Raw genomic sequence first — 20,410 nt, forward strand, 5'->3', positions numbered from 1 at the left:
TCCTGTATCTAGCTCCATTTTAACTGGGGACCCTGATATCGTGAGGGTAACCCAAATGTTTTGGTAATCATCTTTGGCAAGTACATTATGTAATTTGAGACAGCTTAGTTTCTTGTTTTCGAAGTCGCTATCGCTCGTCTGGTCTTCGGAGCTACTGTCCGTCATCATTTGTACCTTCCTGTACTTTTCTTTATTGATTTTTTTTTTTCTGTCTGTGGATTTATTTTGTCCAGATCGGCATACCCGTGCAATGTGTCCAATCTTTCCGCATTGCCTGCATGCTTTGTCCTTGAGCCAGCAGTCCCTCTGGGTTTGGGTGAGTCTGCCGCAGCGATAACATCTTTCGAAACCCTGTGTCATTTCATGGGTGCCGAAGTCCTGTGTCTTTTGTTGTATCTCTGCAGCTCCTCTTGCTGCTGCTTCGTATGATACAGCCATACTGAAAGCTTTGTCCAATGTTAAATCTTTTTCAGAAAGCAGCCTTTTTTGTGTTCCTTCACTTAAGAGACCGCAAACGAATTAGTCTCGAAGATAATCTGATAGTCCTGCCCCGAATTGGCAGTACTTTGATAGCTTTCTTAATTCGGTTAGGTAATCAGCGTTACTTTCATTCTTGTGTTGATTTCTCTTGAAGAACTTGAATCGTTCCGCTATCAGCAGCGGTGTTGGGTTTAAGTGCTCCTGCAGGGTATCAACAATTTCTTTAAAATTCTTGTCCTTTGGTTTGGCTGGAGTGATTAAATTTCGTAACAGCCCGTATGCCTTTGCGCCCATTAAGTTCAGAAGTACTGAAGCTTTTTTTTCATCTTCTATTCCATTTGCAGTGCAATATACCTCTACTCTTTCCACGTATGTGGTCCAGTCCTCTATTTCGCTATCAAAAGCATCAATATTGCCAGACGTAGGCATTTCAGAAAAGATATGGCGCTTCCCGCGCTTTTTTTTCTTTTCTGCAGCAAAGATATGGCGCTTCCCGCGCTTTCCCGCCGCTGCTGCCGATGACAACGCTGTTTACTGCGGTTTCCGTTCTTTTTTTTTCTTTTTTTATTTACTGTTGGAGACTCGTTCCCGCCGGAGTTTCTCTCCAGGTCTGAACGCTGACCTGCTTGCCGCGTCAGCCGTCTCCCGAGTGCTCCCTCCCAGTCCGTTATTGCTTGCCTCCGATTTCGCTGCCTGTCTCAGCTGTAGAGCCAGCCGCTGGAGCCCCAGCCTGATGCCCAGGAAGGATTAGCGCAGTACCTGCCACCAGCTTGGCCAGCTGGTGAAACCACAGCTTCTCTCACTTCCTTGAGTCTTCTGGACGCCCGAGGAATCGATGTCCTTGAGATGCTGCCGAATTGCAGGTAAGTCCGTTTCTACTTCGTCGCCACTGTAGTGTCCATGTGTTGATAAAGACACTGAAGACAGGAGTTGGTTCATAGGTATTTACTAAGCAAAGTCTGGGGGGGGGGTTCTAACGGATATACACAATATACAGGCTTATATAGCCTGAGTGGCAATTACCGGCATTACAGCACACCTGGGGCTCTTAAAGGCACATACACTACACCAACCTTCTCACCCTCTACTTGAATATGGAATTCAACCATGTTATGGTCACTCATTCCAAGGGGATCCTTTACTAGGACATTTTTAATTAATCCTGTCTCATTACACAGGACCACATCTAAGGTTGCTTGCCCCCTGGTCGGTTCAGTTACATACTGCTCAAGAAACCCATCCCTAATACACTCAATGAACTCATCCTCAAGGCTGCTCTGCCCAATTTGATTTGTCCAGTTAATATGATAGTTAAAATCCCCCATAATTATAGCTGTTCCCTTATTACAAGCCTCAACTATTTCCTGATTAATACTCCGTCCAACAGAGTTGCAACTGTTCGGAGGCCTATAGACTACGCCCACTAGTGTTTTTTTCCCCTTATTATTCCTTATCTCTACCCAAACTGTTTCACTATCCTGCTCCTTTGACCCAATATCATTTCTCTGTATTATAGTGATTCCTTCCTTTATTAACATAGCCACCCCACCTCCCCTCCCTTCCTGCCTGTCCTTCCTGATTGTTAAATAACCTGGTATGTTTAATTCCCAGTCATGGTCACCCTGCAGCCATGTTTCTGTAATGGCCACAAGATCATACCCATATATAGTTATTTGTGCCGTTAACTCATTCATTTTGTTACAAATGCTACGTGTATTCAAATAAAGAACTTTTAAATATGTTTTGTGACACTTAGTTCCTTTTTTCCCCCCTTTTACTACTTTACCTTTTACTCCATACCTTCTGTCCCTTCCTGACACGTTCTGTTTTTTAATTTCCCCACTGCTACCTAAGTCTATGACCTTCTCCGTTGTCATTTCTGTTATTTGCTCTCTAGAAACCTCCCCCCCACTAATTAGTTTAAAGCCCTCTCTACAGCCCTAGTTATATGATTCGCCAGGACTCTAGTCCCAGCACTGGCCAAGTGGAGTCCGTCCCAACGGAACAGCTCCCTCCTGTCCCAGTACTGGTGCCAGTGTCCCAAGAAGCAAAACCCATTTCTCCCACACCAGTCTTTGAGCCACGCATTTAACTCTTTAATTTTATTTATCCTAGCCAAATTCGCTCGTGGCTCAGGTAATAATCCAGAAATTATTACCCTTGAGGTTCTGTTTTTTAATTTGACCCCTAGCTGCTCATACTCCTTTAACAGAACCTTCTTCCTTGTCCTATCTACGTCGTTTGTACCAACATGGACCACGACAACTGGATCCTCCCCCTCCCACTCCAAGTTTCTTTCCAGCCCAGAAGAGATGTCCTTAACCCTGGCACCGGGTAGGCAACACAGCCTTCAGGACTCCCGCTCTTGACTGCAGAGAACCCTATCTATCCCCCTAATGATACTATCCCCTGCCACTACAACATTTCTTTTTACTCCCTCCACTTGAATGGCCCCCTGTACCACGGTGCTGTGGCCAGGTTGCTCATCCTCCCTGCAGTCCCCGCTCCCGCCCTCACAGGGAGTAAGAACCTCGATCCTGCTTGACAAGAGCAAGGGCTGCGGCTCCTTCAACACTACATCCTGGATCCCTGTACCTTCCTCACTCATAGTCACACCATCCTGTCCCTGACCACGGACTACATCTGCATTAATTCATTTCATAGGTGTGACCACCTCCTGAAACATAGGGCTGGATTTTCCTAAGCCCCTGGAGTCGGGTTGGAGGCGTGCGGGCGATAAAAATCGGAGATCCGGGGGTCCCGACCCCATCCCGCCTCCAACCCGCCTCCATGTCAATTTCATAGGAGTCGGGTTGCTGACAAGTGCTGGAACCCGACTCCCAGAGGCGGGAAGGGATTAAAGGCAATTAAACTGCCTGTTAACAGGTAGTTAACAGGTAGTTTTTTGCCTATTCGCGATTTTTATTGCTGGTTTGTGGGCTTCCCGACAGCTCCAAACCACGAAAAGTTTTCGAGGCGGGACGTGGGTCTGAGGTCTTGGAGGGGTCGAGATGCCCAGTGTTCAGGTGAGTGAGGGGTGCAGGAGTGCAAAGGTAAGTGTTTTGCAAGTGTTTAAAGTGTTTAAATAAGTTTAACTTACTTTTACTTACCTTTACAGGAGTCCTGCATTCCGGTGTCGGGAGTCGGCTGCAAGAACCACAGAAGCTCCGATTTTTAAAAAAAAATCAGCTTCTTGGTTTCTGCAGCAAAATGATTTTAAAGTTATCCTGAGAAAGGACTGAGGCTGAATTAGCAGTTTCTCAGTGCCTGACAGCTTCAAACAACTGTTAAACACTGATATTTCATCTGCCAAAAGCTTTTGACAGATGAAATGTCAATCTCTGACGTCACCTGTTGCCGGGTGGCCCTTAATTGGCCTGCTGAGCCCACAGGGCGGGCTCAACAAGGTCAATCAGAGGAAAATCCAGTGGGTTGGCCACATCTCCATGGAGGCGGGACAACAATCCCGAATGTGGGTTTCCCACCTCCAACCCGCCCCCGTAGCAAAATCCAGCCCATAGAGTCCAGGAACTTCTCCCCCTCCCTGATGTGTCGCAGTGTCTGAAGCTCGGTCTCAAGCTCTTTAACATGGAGCTTGAGTTCCTCTAGCAGCAAACACTTATCGCAAATGTAATCACCGTGAGCCTCAATGGGGTCCACCAGCTCCCACATATCACAACAGTGACACATCACCTGTTCACCCATATCTGTGTAATTAATTAAATTTCTTATTATTAGTTACGAAGACCCTCTGCCCCGATATAGATGATAATATTACACCACTATTTAATAGGACTTACCAACTTAAAGGTATAGAAGAGAAGGAAGAGGACCTACCAACCAGCTGATCACCAACCTCCCTCGTGAATGCTGTCTGGGGGACCTGTCCGGTTGAATTGTCTCGCTACTCCGCTTCCGCAGTGTTGGATTAGCCTGAGAGAGGGAAGCAAAACAGAGCAAAAAGCACTCCCTCACCTCCCACTTGCCCGAACTCTGCCACTTACCAAAGTCTGCTTACACTCAATGCGACCGCACTCAGCGCTACCGCACTAAGCCCGCCCCTTTTTATACCCATATTCTACTTCCGGTTTAAACTCCCCAAAAGCTTAATTTACTCTAAAAAATTAAACTTACTTCAAATAATTCACTTTTTTACTCACTAAAATTCAGTAAATGCACTTAAAAGACTTTTTCTGCCACTTACCAAAGTCTGCTTAAACTCAATGCGATTGCACTCAGCCTGCAGCACTAAGCCCGCCCCTTTTTATACCCAGATTAGTGAAGTGACTACACTTCAAAAGTACTTCATTGGCTGTAAAGCACTTTGGGACGTCTTGAGATCATGAAAGATGCTACAGAAATGCAAGTTCTTTCTTTTCTTTCCTTCTAATTCTTGACTCCTGTTGTTCAGAGCTGACTGTTTGGATTAATTTATAACCATTATTACACTATTGCAGAGACTTCCAACTAGACTTACAGATGCAGACCATCACTAGATTGTCAGATAAATAAAAACCTACTGCACATGCATGGCATCATTCTTTAAAGGGACAATATCTGAATGCAGATAGTCCAAATAAGTGTGTATCAGAATCTGCTTCAGCAATTGTCTCTTGCTGTTCCAACCTAACTGCAAAATCTACTGACATTGGAAGCCTGTTGACAAAGGCTTTCAGGTTCTATAAGCACAGCTTTTTTTAATATATCAAAGGTTTGGTCAAATTGTTCCATTACCTTGAACAACTTGGTCTTCCTCCTTGGTGCTCAATCTATTGTTTTTGAAGCTTTGGATTGGGACTGATGAAAAAGGAACATTTATTTTCTCATTCTGTTAAAAACAAAATTAGCATCATATCAATGCAGTATCTTTGCACATCCATACAGCACTTTGATTCCACTTTAAATATATTAACTAAGGCTTTAGCTACAGTTATTAGACATCACATTAAAATAAAACAGAAAATACATGTATTTCACAGAAACTCTCTCTAGTAAAATAAAACCATGCAGCATTATAAATATCTCCCTATGTTAATATTTTCTTCCTCTCTTTAGGACACAGTCATCTCCTGTCAACCATTCCTAACATTTGTAGAGGCTATCTGTTCACAGACAACCATGTAACCGGTGGCTACAAGCTGTACGATAATTCCACAGTTAACCTGCTTGACAATTTTTGGTTTTGGGCGTCTGGAAATCACCTCACCTCCAATTCTCAACAGGGCCCGAGAACCCAACCTAGATTAGAAACATGAGCCTGGATGCTTTGTGGGGGCGTGAGCCCTGATGGGCATGGGTGGTGCGGTGGGGCGGGACATCTATCCACCCAATGTCACGAGCACTAATCCCACCATAATTTCCAGGGTCAGCCTTATTTTAATAATGACTTTAGTCAGTGGTCACTTTCTTGTCCCAAATCAGAAAATTGTGGGTTCAAGCCCCACTCAACAGGTTAAACACAGAGGGGGGGGGGATTTTGCCAGCCCTGGGGAGGCGGGCATGAAGGTGGGACTGCCAGAAAGTGGCAGAAACTGGGAGCGGGTACCGAACCCGCTCCCAACCTGCCTCCATGCCATCTTCCCGGGAGGCAGGTCCCTGAGTCGCGCAGGGACCCTTCTCCTCGAGGCGGGAAGGGGATTACAGCCATTTAACTGGCTTATGCCCATTTTATCCCTGCAAGTGCAGGCTTCCCAACGACTGCGACCCTCACCAGGGCTAGCGAGGCGAGCAGTGGGTCTGCGGGGGTGAGAGGGATCGAAAACTGTGCTATGGAGGTGAGTGATGGGTGCAAGTGTGGAGAGGTAAGTATGAGAGGTGATGTAAAGTTTTAGAAAAATTTTACTTACCTTTGCTTTTTCCTGCAGGCTTCAACCCTTGGGGATCCGGAAGTACCTCATCTCAATGGTAGAGATGACAAAATGGCTGCTGCATTCTCAGATGCAGCAGCCATCTGATTTCTGCTGAGGAAAGAGGTTTGGTGAGTCTTCAGTACAAAAGCTCACCTTAGAACAGAGATTATCGGTGTTTGACAGCTTCTCTTGACGTCCTCTGTCACCGGCTTTCCCTTAATTGGCCGGCTAAGTCCGCAGGGTGGGCTTAACAAGGTCAATCAAGGGAAAATAACGTGGGTTGGCCGGACGTCGTGGGGGCGGGACTAAAACCCGACACCCAACAGTCCCGCCCCCAGCGTGCACCCATTGACAAAATCCAGCCCATAACCTAGGTTGACACTTCCTGCAGTACTGAGGGAGTGCTGCATTATCAGATGTGGAGTGTTTTAGATCAGACGTTAAACCGAGGCTTTGTCTGCCTGTTCAGAAAAAATCCCATGGAATCATTCAAGGAAGAGCAGGGAATTCCAATTATTTTCTGGCCAACATTTTTCCCTCAACCAGCACCATCAAAACTGAATAGCTGATCATTTATCTTACTTGCTGTTTGTGGGATTATGCACTAAATTATCTGATGCATTTGCCTACATAACAACAGTGACAGCTCTTCAAAAGTAATTCATTGGTTGTGAAGTTATCCGAGATATCCTGAGGATGTGCTATAGAAATACAAGTTCTTCCTTCTTTTTTTAATGCGGGTTATCCACAAGTGTTGGAAATGTGCCTGTTTCAGAGGATTGCCGACTGAGACACCAAGAAAGGTAATCTACATAAATTATAATCACATTTTCAACAAAGGTGTAGAGGATGTTATTTTGAAAGCTGCACTGAGCTTGAATTTCAGAAACACATTTAACTAAGCTGAGGGGTCATTTCATGGATATTTTAATTTGCAGTATTAAATCTAATTTTCAAAACAAGATTTGCGCTGAACAGGATTAACTCCCAACACAATAACCTTTCCTTCAGGGAAGCTGACAGACCTGGAGTGTGTTGCAGCATTTTCTGTTTTTTGTTTCAGGCATTAGCTGAGTCCTTGGAACATTAGGATAGCTGCATTCTATTTCTGAGATTAGGCATTTAGTTTAAATGGACACAAACAATACTTCACTATAATGGTAAGTGATTTTTAAGCATATCCACAATTATAATTGTGATGAATCTGTCCTTTTGAGATGTTCTAGAAAGTATAGAGCGTGTGTTGATTAGCTAAGGGATATTAATGATTATGGTTGTGTACCGAGTAAGCTGACAAAGGGATCAGTGAAAGCCATGGTCCAATTTAATAAGATTCCTCTACTAAAAGTTTATTAAAGGGAACAATGTTTGAGGGGTAGGAAGTAGTTTTAATCTAAAATACCCACTGTCAGCAACAAAAAGTTAAAAGACCTCCAGCCTGAAGGGCATGTTGATTCCTTCAGTTGGAAAATGCAGATTATTTGGAAACCCACAATATTGGGTATCATGGCCAGAAAAATCTCTTTCGACAACTTATTAGGCAACAAGGAAATGGCGGAGCAATTAAACAAATACTTTGGTTCTGTCTTCACAGAAGAGGACACAAATAACTTCCCAGAAATGCTAGGGAACCAAGGGTCTAGTGAGAAGGTGGAATTAAAGGAAATTAGTATTAGTAAAAAAATAGTGCTGGAGAAATTAATGGGACTGAAAGCCGATAAATCCCCAGGGCCTGATAATCTGCATCCCAGAGTGCTAAAAGAGGTAGCCATGGAAATAGTGGATGCATTGGTTGTCGTCTTCCAAAATTCTATAGATTATGGAACAGTTCCTGCAGATTGGAGGGTGGCAAATGTAACCCCACTATTTAAAAAAGGAGGGAGAGAGAAAACAGGGAACTACAGACCGGTTAGCCTAACATCAGTAGTAGGGAAAATGCTAGAGTCTATTATAAAGGATGTGATAACAGGACACTTAGAAAATATCAATGGGATTAGACAAAGTCAACATGGATTTATGAAAGGGAAATCGTGTTTGGCAAATCTGCTGGAGTTTTTTGAGGATGTAACTGGTAGAATAGATAAGGGAGAATGAGTGGATGTGGTGTATTTGGATTTTCAGAAGGCCTTTGATAAAGTCCCACATAAGAGGTTAGTGTGCAAAATTAAAGCACATGGGATTGGGGGTAATATACTGGCATGGATTGAAAATTGGTTAACAGACAGGAAACAGAGAGTAGGAATGGATCTTTTTCGGGGTGGCAGGCGGTGACTAGTGGGGTACCGCAGGGATCAGTGCTTGGGCCCCAGCTATTCACAATATATATCAATGATTTGGATGAGGGAACCAAATGTAATATTTCCAAGTTTGCTGACGACACGAAACTAGGTGGGATTGTGAGTTGTGAGGAGGATGCAAAGAGGCTTCAAGGCGATTTAGACAAGTTGAGTGAGGACTCAAAGGAAAACAGTAAACAACGCATGCAGGGCGGAACTAGGCCAATACCCATTAATAATCACTATCCAAAAAAGAGCCACCAAATTTTGGAATCACCTACAAATGAGCAACCCCCAATGCTATCACTACGACGCCCTGAAATGCCAAGAGCTGACCATAAAGAAGAATACCCTCAGTCAACTAGTCCTGGGACTCAATAAAGTAACTAATAACAATACTAACAATAACCAGCCCCAGGACAGTGACAGGGTAACACAAAGAATTCGACCCAACACAATCGTCGCTAAGCAAAAGGAAAAATATCTGTCATATTGGGCAGAAACAACAAAAACCCAAAGCAAACTCAATTGCTACTTGGCCCTAAACAGACAATACAACATAGCTGATTACCTGACCATGGTAAAGGATAACAAACTGAGAAGAACCTTGACAAGGTACAGACTTAGCGAACATAGCCTAGCGATCGAAAAAGGCAGACACAGGCAGACCAGGCTGCCAAGAGAAGACAGGATATGCTCTCACTGCAGTCAGGGAGTAGTTGAGACAGAGATGCACTTCCTCACAGCCTGTGGAAAATATCAGGGCATCAGAGAGAATTTCTATCAAAAATTCTCACAAATATGCCCTGAATTCAGAAATCTGACTGACAACCAAAAACTCCCATTCCTACTGGGGGAGGAGAGAAGCTGTGTAACACTGGCGGCACACTATGTTACAGCTTGCCATGAACAGAGGGACAACCAGTAAACTAAGACAAGAGTATATATAAACAAGGCGAAAATATATTTATAAACTCAGGGATATACCTGTTTATACACTGTATGAATGGAACCGCGTTTATGTGTTCAACCATAAATGTATTTTGATGCTTTGGCAACATAAGATGTACCTTATCATGCCAATAAAGCGATTTGTATTGTATTGTATTGAGTGGGCAAATACATGGCAGATGCAGTATAACGTGGGTAAATGTGAAGTTATCCACTTCGGTAGGAAAAACAGAAAGGTAGAGTATTATTTAAATGTTGATAGATTGGGAAATGTTGATGTACAAAGGGACCTGGGTGTCGTTGTACACCAGGCACTGAAAGCAAACATGCAGATGCAGTAAGCAGTTAGGAAGGCAAATGGTATGTTGGCCTTCATTGCAAGAGGATTTGAGTACAGGAGCAAGGATGTCTTACTACAGTTATACAGGGCCTTGGTGAGACCACACCTGGAGCACTGTGTGCAGTTTTGGTCTCCTTACCTAAGAAAGAATACACTTGCCATAGAGGGAGTGCAGCGAAGGTTCACCAGACTGATTCCAGGGATGGCAGGACTGTCGTATGTGGAGAGATTGGGTCGACTAGGCCTACATTCACTAGAGTTTAGAAGAATGAGAGGGGATCTCATCGAAACGTATAAAATTCTGACAGGGCTAGACAGGGAGGATGTTTCCCCTGGCTGGGGGGTCTAGAACAAGGGGTCACAGTCTCAGGATACGGGGTAGGACATTTAGGACTGAGATGAGGAGAAATTTCTTCACTCAGAGGGGGGTGAACCTGTGGAATTCTCTACCACAGAAGGCTGTGGAGGCCAAGTCACTAACTATATTTAAGAAGGAGATAGATAGATTTCTAGACACAAAAGGCATCAAGGGATATGGGGAGAGAGCGGGAATATGGTATTGAGATAGAGGATCAGCCATGATCATAATAAATGGCAGAGCAGGCTCGAAGGGCTGAATGGCCTACTCCTGCTCCTATTTTTCTATTTTTTTTCTATGTTTCTGACTCGCTCTCCAGCTAACTGCCAATAATTTGCACAGAAGTCAACGATGTCAGGTCCTTGATGTCAATATGATGCTGAAAATCCGCAGCCCTTCTGGCACTCTCCCCCATACCTTTTCCAGGAATGTGCTGGAAATAAGGCAAGGACCCAATATGCCAGGTCCTGGCCTCACATGCGAGTTTCCATGCTGGTGTGTTGAGAGTAGAGCTTCCGCCCACCACAAACAAGGCCATCAGTGTAAATGGGGTCAGAACTTGCAGCGGAGACTCTCTAAGTCAGGAAGTCCCATGTTCCCGGTCCTAGAATGGACCTGACATTGTGTCAGCGGAGGTGCAGCTGATAAGACCAGGTGTACCATACCGCCAAATGAGGATCCAGCCCAGGATCGCGGCCTCGATGCCTCCGAGGATGAGGGGGATACCTATTTTTCATACGTATAAATGTGAACCCTCCTCATAAATGGTGCTGTTAGAGGTACTTCAGACTTGTTTCAAGGGAGGTAACACCCTCCCAGAACCAGCAGCCTCCACTGTAATTTGCAGCTTGTAGGGCAAGTAGGTGCCATAGATATGCCCCTCGTGGTGCGGGTGCTTACCAGCAGCATTAAACCAGGCCACCGTCTGACCCCACAAGCTTTGCGGGGGGTCAACAATGGAGGTCCCAGGCAGACGGATCTCAGCACTGACATTGCGATGCACCCCTCCACAGACTTTCAGCCCATCAAGTTCAATTCCCATTAATGCTCTCAGGTAGGTCTTTTCAGCAAAATGTTGCTATGGATAACTGAAAGAATGTGTTTACGATTTTGCTAGAGACATTTGAATGAACGCATTTACAATATTATACATAGTGATTAGAAAAATTGCTCTAGTGATGCTAGCAGACAGACACATCACCAACCTGGTCAGTGTATGCCGAAGTGCTTTGGAAAATAGCTCAATCTAAAAACAAATACACTTGCTGAGACTGAAGCTGAACCAGGAAAATTCTTCAAATATAGTCCAACCTCTGCACGACTGTCAACAGCTGGTCAGCATATCTAAATCATTCCTGTATATCCCCAGTCCCTCGCAAAAAGAACACGCACTAACTCACCTGCACATGGAAGGTTACAAAACTATTGCAATGTGACCAAAAACATCCAGTGGTCATCAACTTCACTGTAATACAGTCACAGCAGTACACCTAAAAAGCTCACCAGCACCAACTCCGGGATCATCCATTTGCCTCCAGATGAGATTAGGGCTAGAAATTGGCCTCCTTTGCACCTCCCGTTAGCACCTTGGGGGGCGATAACAGGGCACTAATGGCGTACCGACCAGGCGTGGCGGAATTACCAACGCCCGCGAACTTGCATGGCAGATTAGCGCTGGCGCTAAAACTTACCACCTCGATCTCCTGCGCCCCGGAGATCGTGATGTCATCTGGTGCGCAGCGCCCTGTTGTCGCCCCGGATCTTAAATTCGCTTCTGCCCCCTGCAGCTTCACCGGGCGTCAGCAATGACAGCTGCAGGAGGCGTTGTGACCTCGGCCAGGAGCTTGGGGAGCGGTAATTAAAGGCAGTGGTGGTCAGGTAGGCCAAAATTTTATTATCACCCCAGTGTGCTGTTTCCTGAATTTTTTCCATCCCGTGATTGATCAGCCCTGCAGTCTCTTAGAGTGCTTGGGGCTGCTCCTCGCGGATTGCAGGTGCCGTCGCCAACCATTCCTAGCCTTACCTTAAAATAACCTCAGCACTGGCCCTTCCCTTTAATGGAGGGAAGGAGCCTGTGAATCCGGCAGCGCTGCACGCTGTTAGATCCGTGTATCTTGATGTTGTATTTCCTTCAATAATGAGACAAGAGACTGCAGGGAACAATCAACAGGTGCTTACTGGATGAGGGTTACTCTAAAACTAACTGTACAGATCCCTACTCAGGGTTTATATACAGGTGTGGTCACTGCCGGTACTACAGTATACAGGAGCTGTAAAAAGTAGTTCTCCCCTTAAAGGTACATACACTACAATTCCTCCCCTTTTAGATAAACAGTACCATAACATTCATTTAACAATTAAATATCAACTAATTACAATTAACACTTTTAACATGCAACATTAACTGAAAATAGTCTATTTATAAATTCAGTCTTTGGGGAGGCTTCCTGATCCTTTCTGGATAGCGCCTTTCCTGAGTGTCTTGCTCTTGGTGCGGAGGCGATTCTGGCCCCCTGTCGTCGGTTGGTTCATCAGCTTCCGATGCTACTGTTTTTGGGGTAGATGCTACCGGTATGTCGGGTTCATCACCAGGTACGTATGGGCGAGACATGGGGTTGACTCGTTCCTGTGACTCTAGGATCGGGTCAACATGGCGTCTCACAATGTTCTCCCCAACATCCACTGTGTAAATTAGTGGCCCCTGCCGTGTGCATATCGTTCCTGGTTGCCATTTCTCTGTTCGGTAGTCGCGGGCCAAGACTGGTTGCCCTACATTGAAGCTCCTTGTCGGCTTCTCATTGATGTGCTGGAATTGCTTATTCTCAACATCTCTTTGTACATTTGGTCTGAGCAAATCCATACGAGATCTCAACCTTCGGTTAAAGAACATCATGGCCGGGGTCTGGTTGGTGACTGCGTGTGTCGCATTTCTGTAGGCTAACAGAAAATTGTCCACCTTATGCTGCAGTGGAATGTCGTCATCGCACATGGCCCTTACTGCTTTCTTAAAGGTTTGTACGAACCTCTCAGCCAATCCATTTGTGGCTGGATGATACGGGGCGGATGTGTAATGCTTTACCCCATTCCTCTTCATAAATCTTCGAAACTCCTCGGACACAAACTGTGGTCCGTTATCAGAGCAAATCTGCTCTGGCAAGCTGTTCCTGGCAAATATGGTCCGTAGGACTGCAATAGTTTTCTCCGTAGTGGTGGAGGACATTTTGATCACCTCAGGCTATTTCGAGTGCGCATCCACGGCTATTAAAAACATTGAGTCCATGAATGGACCAGCAAAATCAATATGCACCCGTTGCCATGGAGATGAGGGCCACTCCCATGGGTGTAGAGGGGCATGTGGTGGTGCATTTTGGACCTTCTGGCATCCTGAGCAGCTCTTTGTCAGGTCCTCGATTTGCTGATCGATCCCCGGCCACCACACATAAGCCCCAGCAAGGCTTTTCATTTTCACCCCTCCCAGATGGCCTTCGTGAAGCTCATTGAGCACTCTCTCCCTTAACTTGGGTGGACTTACCACTCGGGATCCACACATCAAGGTCCCCTGGCATACTGACAGCTGTTCTCTTCTGGATGAGAATGCTGGCAACAGTGAGTTGCCATGTGTTGGCCATCCCTTCACCGTCAAGTCATATACCCGAGACAGTGTCGGGTCATTTCGGGTCTCCTTCTCTATATCAGCGTTAGTTACAGGCAAGCGTTCAATTATAGTCGAATTAAATATTTCGACAGGGTCCACTGCTGGTGCTTCCTCCGCAGTAGGCAGTGGCAGGCGTGATAGCCCATCAGCGTTTCCATGCTATTTCGTGCCCTTATACTTGATTTCATATTGGTTCGCCCCTAGAAAAAGGGACCATCTTTGTAGCCGTTGCGCAGTCATCACCGGAACGCCCTTCTTTGGATTAAAGATGGAGACAAGTGGTTGGTGGTCAGTCAGCAAGGTGAACTTCTGCCCGTGCAGATAGTGGTTGAACTTTTTCACTCCCCACACTAGGCTGAGGGCCTCCCTGTCAATCTGGGCATAGTTACGCTCGGCTGAGGTTAGTGATCGTGACGCAAAGGCTATTGGCCTCTCTGAGCTGTCCGAGAATTTGTGCGACAGCACCGCTCCAATGCCATAGGGTGATGCATCACATGCCAACCGAATTGGTAGTGCTGGGTTGAAATGAGCCAACACCTCTTTTGATGTGATCAATGCTTTGCTCTTCTGGAAAGCTCGTTTACATTCGTCACTCCACTTCCATGGTACCCCCGTTTGCAGTAGGGTGTTCAGTGGGTGTAGTACGGTAGACAAATTCGGCAAGAACTTATGGTAGTAGTTCACCAGCCTGAGGAACAACCTCAGTTGTGACACATTTTCCGGTGCTGGAGCCTTGACTACTGCCTCAATCTTTTTAGGGGACTTACGTAACCCCTCTTTATCAATAACGTGGCCACAATACGAGATCTGCTTCTGGAAAAACTCGCATTTGTGGCGATTAGCTCGGAGCCCATATTCCTTCAATCTAGTGAGCACTTGCTCCAGGTTGGCGAGGTGATCACTGTCATTTTCGTCCGTGACCAGGATGTCGTCCAAATAACACTGGGTCCCTGGAATCCCTTGCAGGACTTGTTCCATTGCCCTTTGCCAAATAGCCGGAGCTGATGCTACCCCGAACACCAGCCGGTTGTATTGGTAGAGACCTTTGAGTGTTGATCGTAAGGTACTGTTTTGAGGCTTCTTCTACCTCCATTTGCAGGTACGCCTGGGCCAGATCAATCTTAGTGAAGCGTTTCCCTCCAGATAGCAAGGCGAAAATATCTTCAATCTGTGGAAGCGGTATTGTACCGTGTGAAGGACTGGGTTCACTGTCACCTTAAAGTCCCCACAGATGCGAACCTTCTTTGGTTCCCCAGGCGTATTACTCAATGACCTCTTCATTACAGGAATGATGGGTGTAGCTCACTCACTCCAGTCCACTTTGGACAGTACTCCTTCCAAACCTTCCAGCTCTGCTTCGACGGCTGGGCGGATCGCATAAGGCACCAGTCTGGCCTTAAAAAACTTTGGGCTTGCATTTTCCTCTATTTTGATCATCGCTGTTATGCCTTTTAGTGTTCCGAGTTCCTCCTGGAACACTTCTTGTGCGTCAGTTAGCATTTTTGACAGTCGTCCAGGTGTGACGTCGTCATCCTTTTTGGCATCTACAGTCAGTGCTTGTATGGAATGCCAATCTAGCTGTATCTTCCGGATCCATTCACGTCCTAGTAGTGGTGGTCCTCCCTCTGGCAATACATATAGGTCCATTTTTGGTGTTTCCTTGCCGTTATATATAACGTTCATCCTTATTTTTCCTTTGGGGTAGACTTTTTGCCCCGTGTACATCTTCAAGACGATCTCTGTATCTCTCAAGGGTATATGTGAGAGTAGCCGCTTGTAGTCCCTTCGGTTTATGACTGTTAGGGCTGATCCTGTGTCCAATTCCATTTTCACTTGGACTCCGGCTATCTTGAGCGTGCCCAGATAGTTTGGTGATCCTCCGTTTTGATCACATTATGTAGTTTCAGACAACCCAGTTCCTTGCTTCCGGAGTCTGTATCCCTTTTCTGTTCGTCTGAACTACTCTCCGTCACCTTATGTACCTTCTTGTACTTCTCCTGTGGAGATTTCTTGCTGCTGGTTTTCTTTTCCGACCTGCAGACTCTTGCTATGTGTCCTACTTTTCCACACTGTCTGCACACTTGGTCCTTGAACCAGCAATCCTTATGGTCGTGTGTTGTTCTGCCGCAGCGATAGCACTTCACTGTTCCGTATGACATTTCATTTGTGCCATATTCTTGCGGTCTCCGTTGTATCTCTGCCGTGCCCCGTGCTGCTGCTTCGTGTGATACTGCCATGCTGAAAGCCTTGTCCAGCGTAAGATCCTTTTCTGATAGAAGCCGTTTCTGGGTTCCTTCACTTTGAAGCCCACACACGAACTTGTCCCTTAAAGTATCTGCTAGTCCCGTTCCAAACTGGCAGTGTTTCGATAGCTTGCGCAGTTCTGTTAAATACTCAGCATTACTTTCATCTTTATGCTGGTTCCTTTTGTGAAACTTAAATCTTTCTGTTATCAGCAGCGGTGTGGGGTTTAAGTGGTCCTGTAGGATTGACACTATGTTTTCAAAATTCTTTTCCGCTGGTTTCTCTGGGGTTACTAGGTTTCGCAGTAAGCCATACGTTTTTGCACCCATTGAATTCAACAATACCAGCGCTTTCTTGTCATCTGGCACTTCATTCGCCTTGCAGTATACTTCAATTCGTTCGACATATGTCGTCCAATCTTCGACTTCATTGTCGAACGCTGTGATACTGCCACTCTTCGGCATTTTTGGGTGTGGTTAGACTGGCTCAAAATGGCGTCTCCCGCGCTCTCCCCTCTTCTCCGCTGTGGCTCAAAATGGTGTCTCCCGCGCTCTCCCTTCTTCTCCGCTGCGGCTCAAAATGGCGTCTCCCACGCTCTCCCTTCTTAATGGTGTCTCCCGCGCTCTCCCTTCTTCTCCACTGCGGCTCGGCCCTTGAACACTGGCTGTGCTCTGCGCGTTTTCCTGCACGCCTCTCTCTCTCTTTGCCGCTGCTCGGCCCTTGAACACCGGCTGCGCTCTGTGCGCTCTACCCTCTCTCTTCTCCCATCGACGCCGCTCGGTCCTGAACACCGGCTGCGCCCTGTGTGCTCTACCCTCTCTCTTCTCCCGTCGACGCTGCTCGGCCTTTTCTGTGCCATCGGTCGGCTCTAGCCGCCGTTGTCCGGGAAGGGTCTGCGCCGTACCTGTTGCCAGCCCATTTAGCTGGACCACCGTGACTGGAGAACCAAGCCCAGCTCTCAACAGCCTCCCCTGCGATGCTCAAATCTTCGCTGGATGGTCGATGCCCGTGCTTCTGGACTCAGCCTTCTTCTTTCACTGTTCTCCAGGAGCGAATCCCTGGGAGGTGATGCAGAGTTGCAGGTAGGTTTGAATCGTCTCGTCGCCACTGTTAGATCCGTGTATCTTGATGTTGTATTTCCTTCAATAATGAGACAAGAGACTGCAGGGAACAATCAACAGGTGTTTACTGGATGAGGGTTACTCTAAAACTAACTGTACAGATCCCTACTCAGGGTTTATATACAGGTGTGGTCACTGCCGGTACTACAGTATACAGGAGCTGTAAAAAGTAGTTCTCCCCTTAAAGGTACATACACTACACACGGGACATTGTGCAGCGCTCTGCCGCTACCACCCCTCTTGTTCCGTTTAGCGCTCCAAGGAAGTGGTAGCACTTGATTGAGCACTCCACTTCCTTCCTGGAATGCTAAACCGGAAGTTCCCGTTGGATTCAATTGTGTAGCGCCCAGCAATACTTTTGCGCTCCCGCAAAAGTTATCGCCCCAAACGGGGCGCTACGCAATATCTAGCCCTGTCAGCCTCTATCACTCTGCATTTCTATCTCATGTACATTGCAGCATGACTTTGGTGTACTATGCCAACAATGTATATAAATATACAACTATCTATTCTAACCAAAAACACTGACAGTAAAAATAAATGAGAATGTCTTGAGGTTGTAAATGATGCTCTGATTAGTAGGGAGTATTGTGATTATTTTTTAATATCTTTGACGTAATTTCTGTATTTTGTAGTTATTGCCTTACCTCTGTGGAATGTACTGCCGCTTTGTTGTTGCCATGGTTTTCATCGATGATATAAATTGCAACAATGCTTCGCTTGGGTAATTGATGGTATTTTACAGTATCAGATGTGACATGGGTAATATACTCTTTCTTTTGCATGCAGGAATCTTTTATTCGTACTTTCTCAATACTTGCACCAAAAGCAATTTCAACATTAGCTGCTCTGTAAGCTGGGGAATGTTGTATTCTCTGGGCATGTGTTGTAAAAGGAGTATCTGAGTAGTTCAGGTTCGATGTACGCTTTGTAGAACCTGAATAACACTGATTTCGTCCTTCTCTGTAGCCATTTACATTCCAGTTGTTCGGGCTTGGTGTGTGTATAATGTGCTCACTAGACAGTTCTGGCATTGATACAGTCCGTGAAGCTGGCGGAGCTGCTCTTTTCTTAAACTCCCCCGTGACGATTCTTTGTGTCTTTTGAAACTGGAATATGTTTTCCAAACTACTGTTTCCCATAAAAGGTCTGGATGGCAAAATCTTCACCTGAGACATCATAAAATCCCAGTAGTTGCCCTCACATTCCTCATTTGTGTGAGTTGTCGGCACTTGTTGAAAAGGCAGCTCCATTGTTCTACATTCATCAGACAACCGTCAGTAGTTTTTGGATATCACAGGTCCGGCACAGTATTTCACTTTCTGCTTTTTTGATGATCTGATCAGGAAGTAAAATTCTTCCAATTAGAGACCCAGCTCACATGTCTCACTCAGTGACAGAGCAGCAACATCTGAAGAACCTGTGAAGTGTGAAAAACCCACGCTATTACATTATCGACAAATGCTAACCTGTTAAAGTTATCAAATTCAACAAAGACGGATATTGCTAAAGGTCATTTTCTGACAAAACAGGAGTTGCACACATACCTTCATTTCCATTGTAGTCTGTGTTTCTGTTTTCTGCTCTATGAAAAAAGAGATGATGCAAATAAATATTTTATAATGCGAAGAAACGTTGTAACCCAATCTGCTTCCTCACTTCAGGATTGATTACACTTTGTAAGCTTTACAGCTTTGCTCAGTCTTTATAAGTATTGAAACACGTTGACCCAATAAACTCTATAAATTGTTTTCCAGCTTCAACTACACTTAAAAAACTTGTTTGTCAGTCATACTTTGTAGCCATTGGAACATTCTCAAGTCATGCGTGAAATAACTGAGAAAGTCTCCCCTCACAGCGGACAAAAGACAGCTCTGTTAGAATTCAAGGCAGAGATCACACTGGCTCCATTTAGAAGAGTAGAGCTGTTATCTTTTCAGATTGAATTACTTCTTTATTTTGTAGTGTGTTATGCTATTTTCATTCCATGCATAGAATATATTCTGTGGTTGTTTTGCTAAATCATATGATTTTTTTAAATAAATAAATAATCTATTGTTATAAATAGATTTGTTTTTAAAGTTGTTCAAATCCATTAACAAACATCAGTGATGGATAATGTTGCTGTCTGCAGTTACTCAGTTGTTTCAGTAATTAGCTTCTTGTGTCATCAGATTAAGCAGGAAATCATTCATCTGAACACTAGATTCCACCAGACAATTTAAAATAAAATTATGTTCAGTATATATTATTTTTATCAAAAACTTCCCATTTGGAAATTATTTTGCCTCCCTCATTACGTCCTTGCCAAATATTTTCACTGAGTACAGGATTTTTTTTTATTCGTTCCTGGGATGTGGGCATTGCTGGCAAGGCCAGCATTTATTACCCATTCCTAATTGCCCTTGAGAAGGTGGTAGTAACCTGCACTCAGGCCATGGCTAATGCTGCACTGTTACTGGTTTCCAGGAGCTGTATATGAGAGTGGCCCTCCCATCACTCTCCAATTTTCCCTATACTAGAGGCCTCCCATACTGTCTGGCTAAGATATATCTTGCCACGTTGGAGGATCACAGAATTGACATACATCCTGCAACTGCGTGGGGCTGCTCATTGAAACACCAGTATACTTGTCACCATTCACCCTTAATCTGTACAGCACTATGGGTGAGTAAACTCATCAGAGCAAAAATACACTCCAGCAACTGCTGACCAATTTACATAGCTATGCTTTGTGACATTTTGATATTGAATAGGCTGAAAAAAAATGGTCTGTGGAACCAATTTTCATCCAAAGACCAGGACCCCAAAAGTTCACGGGGGTAAAGGGGAGGTCGCTTCAGTTCAAAGCCAACAGCAGGCACCTGCATCACAGGGAGCAAATCTGGAGCACCAGCCACAGGCATCAGACCAGCAAGTCAGGTGAAGGTGGCCAGGCCGCGAAGGGTGCCAGGTTCTCCCCCACCCCCATTCCAAGCAACTGGATGGTATCCCCAGCTGCCCCCTTTATAAGGGACTGCATTGAAAATGTTAAGGAAAAAAAAATTCTGCTTGTCTTCAGGGGTCTAAAGCGCGAAAGTGGAGTTGATGTAAAAGTTCAGCCATGATCTTATTGAATGGCGGAGCAGGCTTATGG

General features: G+C 45.3%; 1 protein-coding gene across 3 annotated transcripts in view; it reads right to left on the minus strand.

Annotated features, from left to right (window-relative positions):
- The window catches only part of c8h10orf90 (chromosome 8 C10orf90 homolog), a 223,571-nt gene that overhangs the window by 199,736 nt on the left and 3,425 nt on the right, over positions 1-20,410 (minus strand). For 2 of the 3 annotated variants that reach the window (XM_085994675.1, XM_085994673.1), the window contains exons 1-3: positions 18,822-19,138; positions 17,922-18,694; positions 5,215-5,308 (exon numbers count right to left, since the gene is read on the minus strand). In XM_085994675.1, the coding sequence (XP_085850801.1) occupies positions 5,215-5,308; positions 17,922-18,527 (700 nt within the window). In that variant the 5' untranslated portion in view covers positions 18,528-18,694; positions 18,822-19,138. Of the gene's footprint in view, positions 1-5,214; positions 5,309-17,921; positions 18,695-18,821; positions 19,139-20,410 lie in introns of those variants that run through there. The other variant, XM_085994674.1, reaches the window with a different exon arrangement.

The sequence above is a fragment of the Somniosus microcephalus genome, chromosome 8 (assembly GCF_052327205.1).
Source record: "Somniosus microcephalus isolate GS21.2 chromosome 8, FLI_Smic_1.0, whole genome shotgun sequence".
NCBI classification, from domain to species: domain Eukaryota; kingdom Metazoa; phylum Chordata; class Chondrichthyes; order Squaliformes; family Somniosidae; genus Somniosus; species Somniosus microcephalus.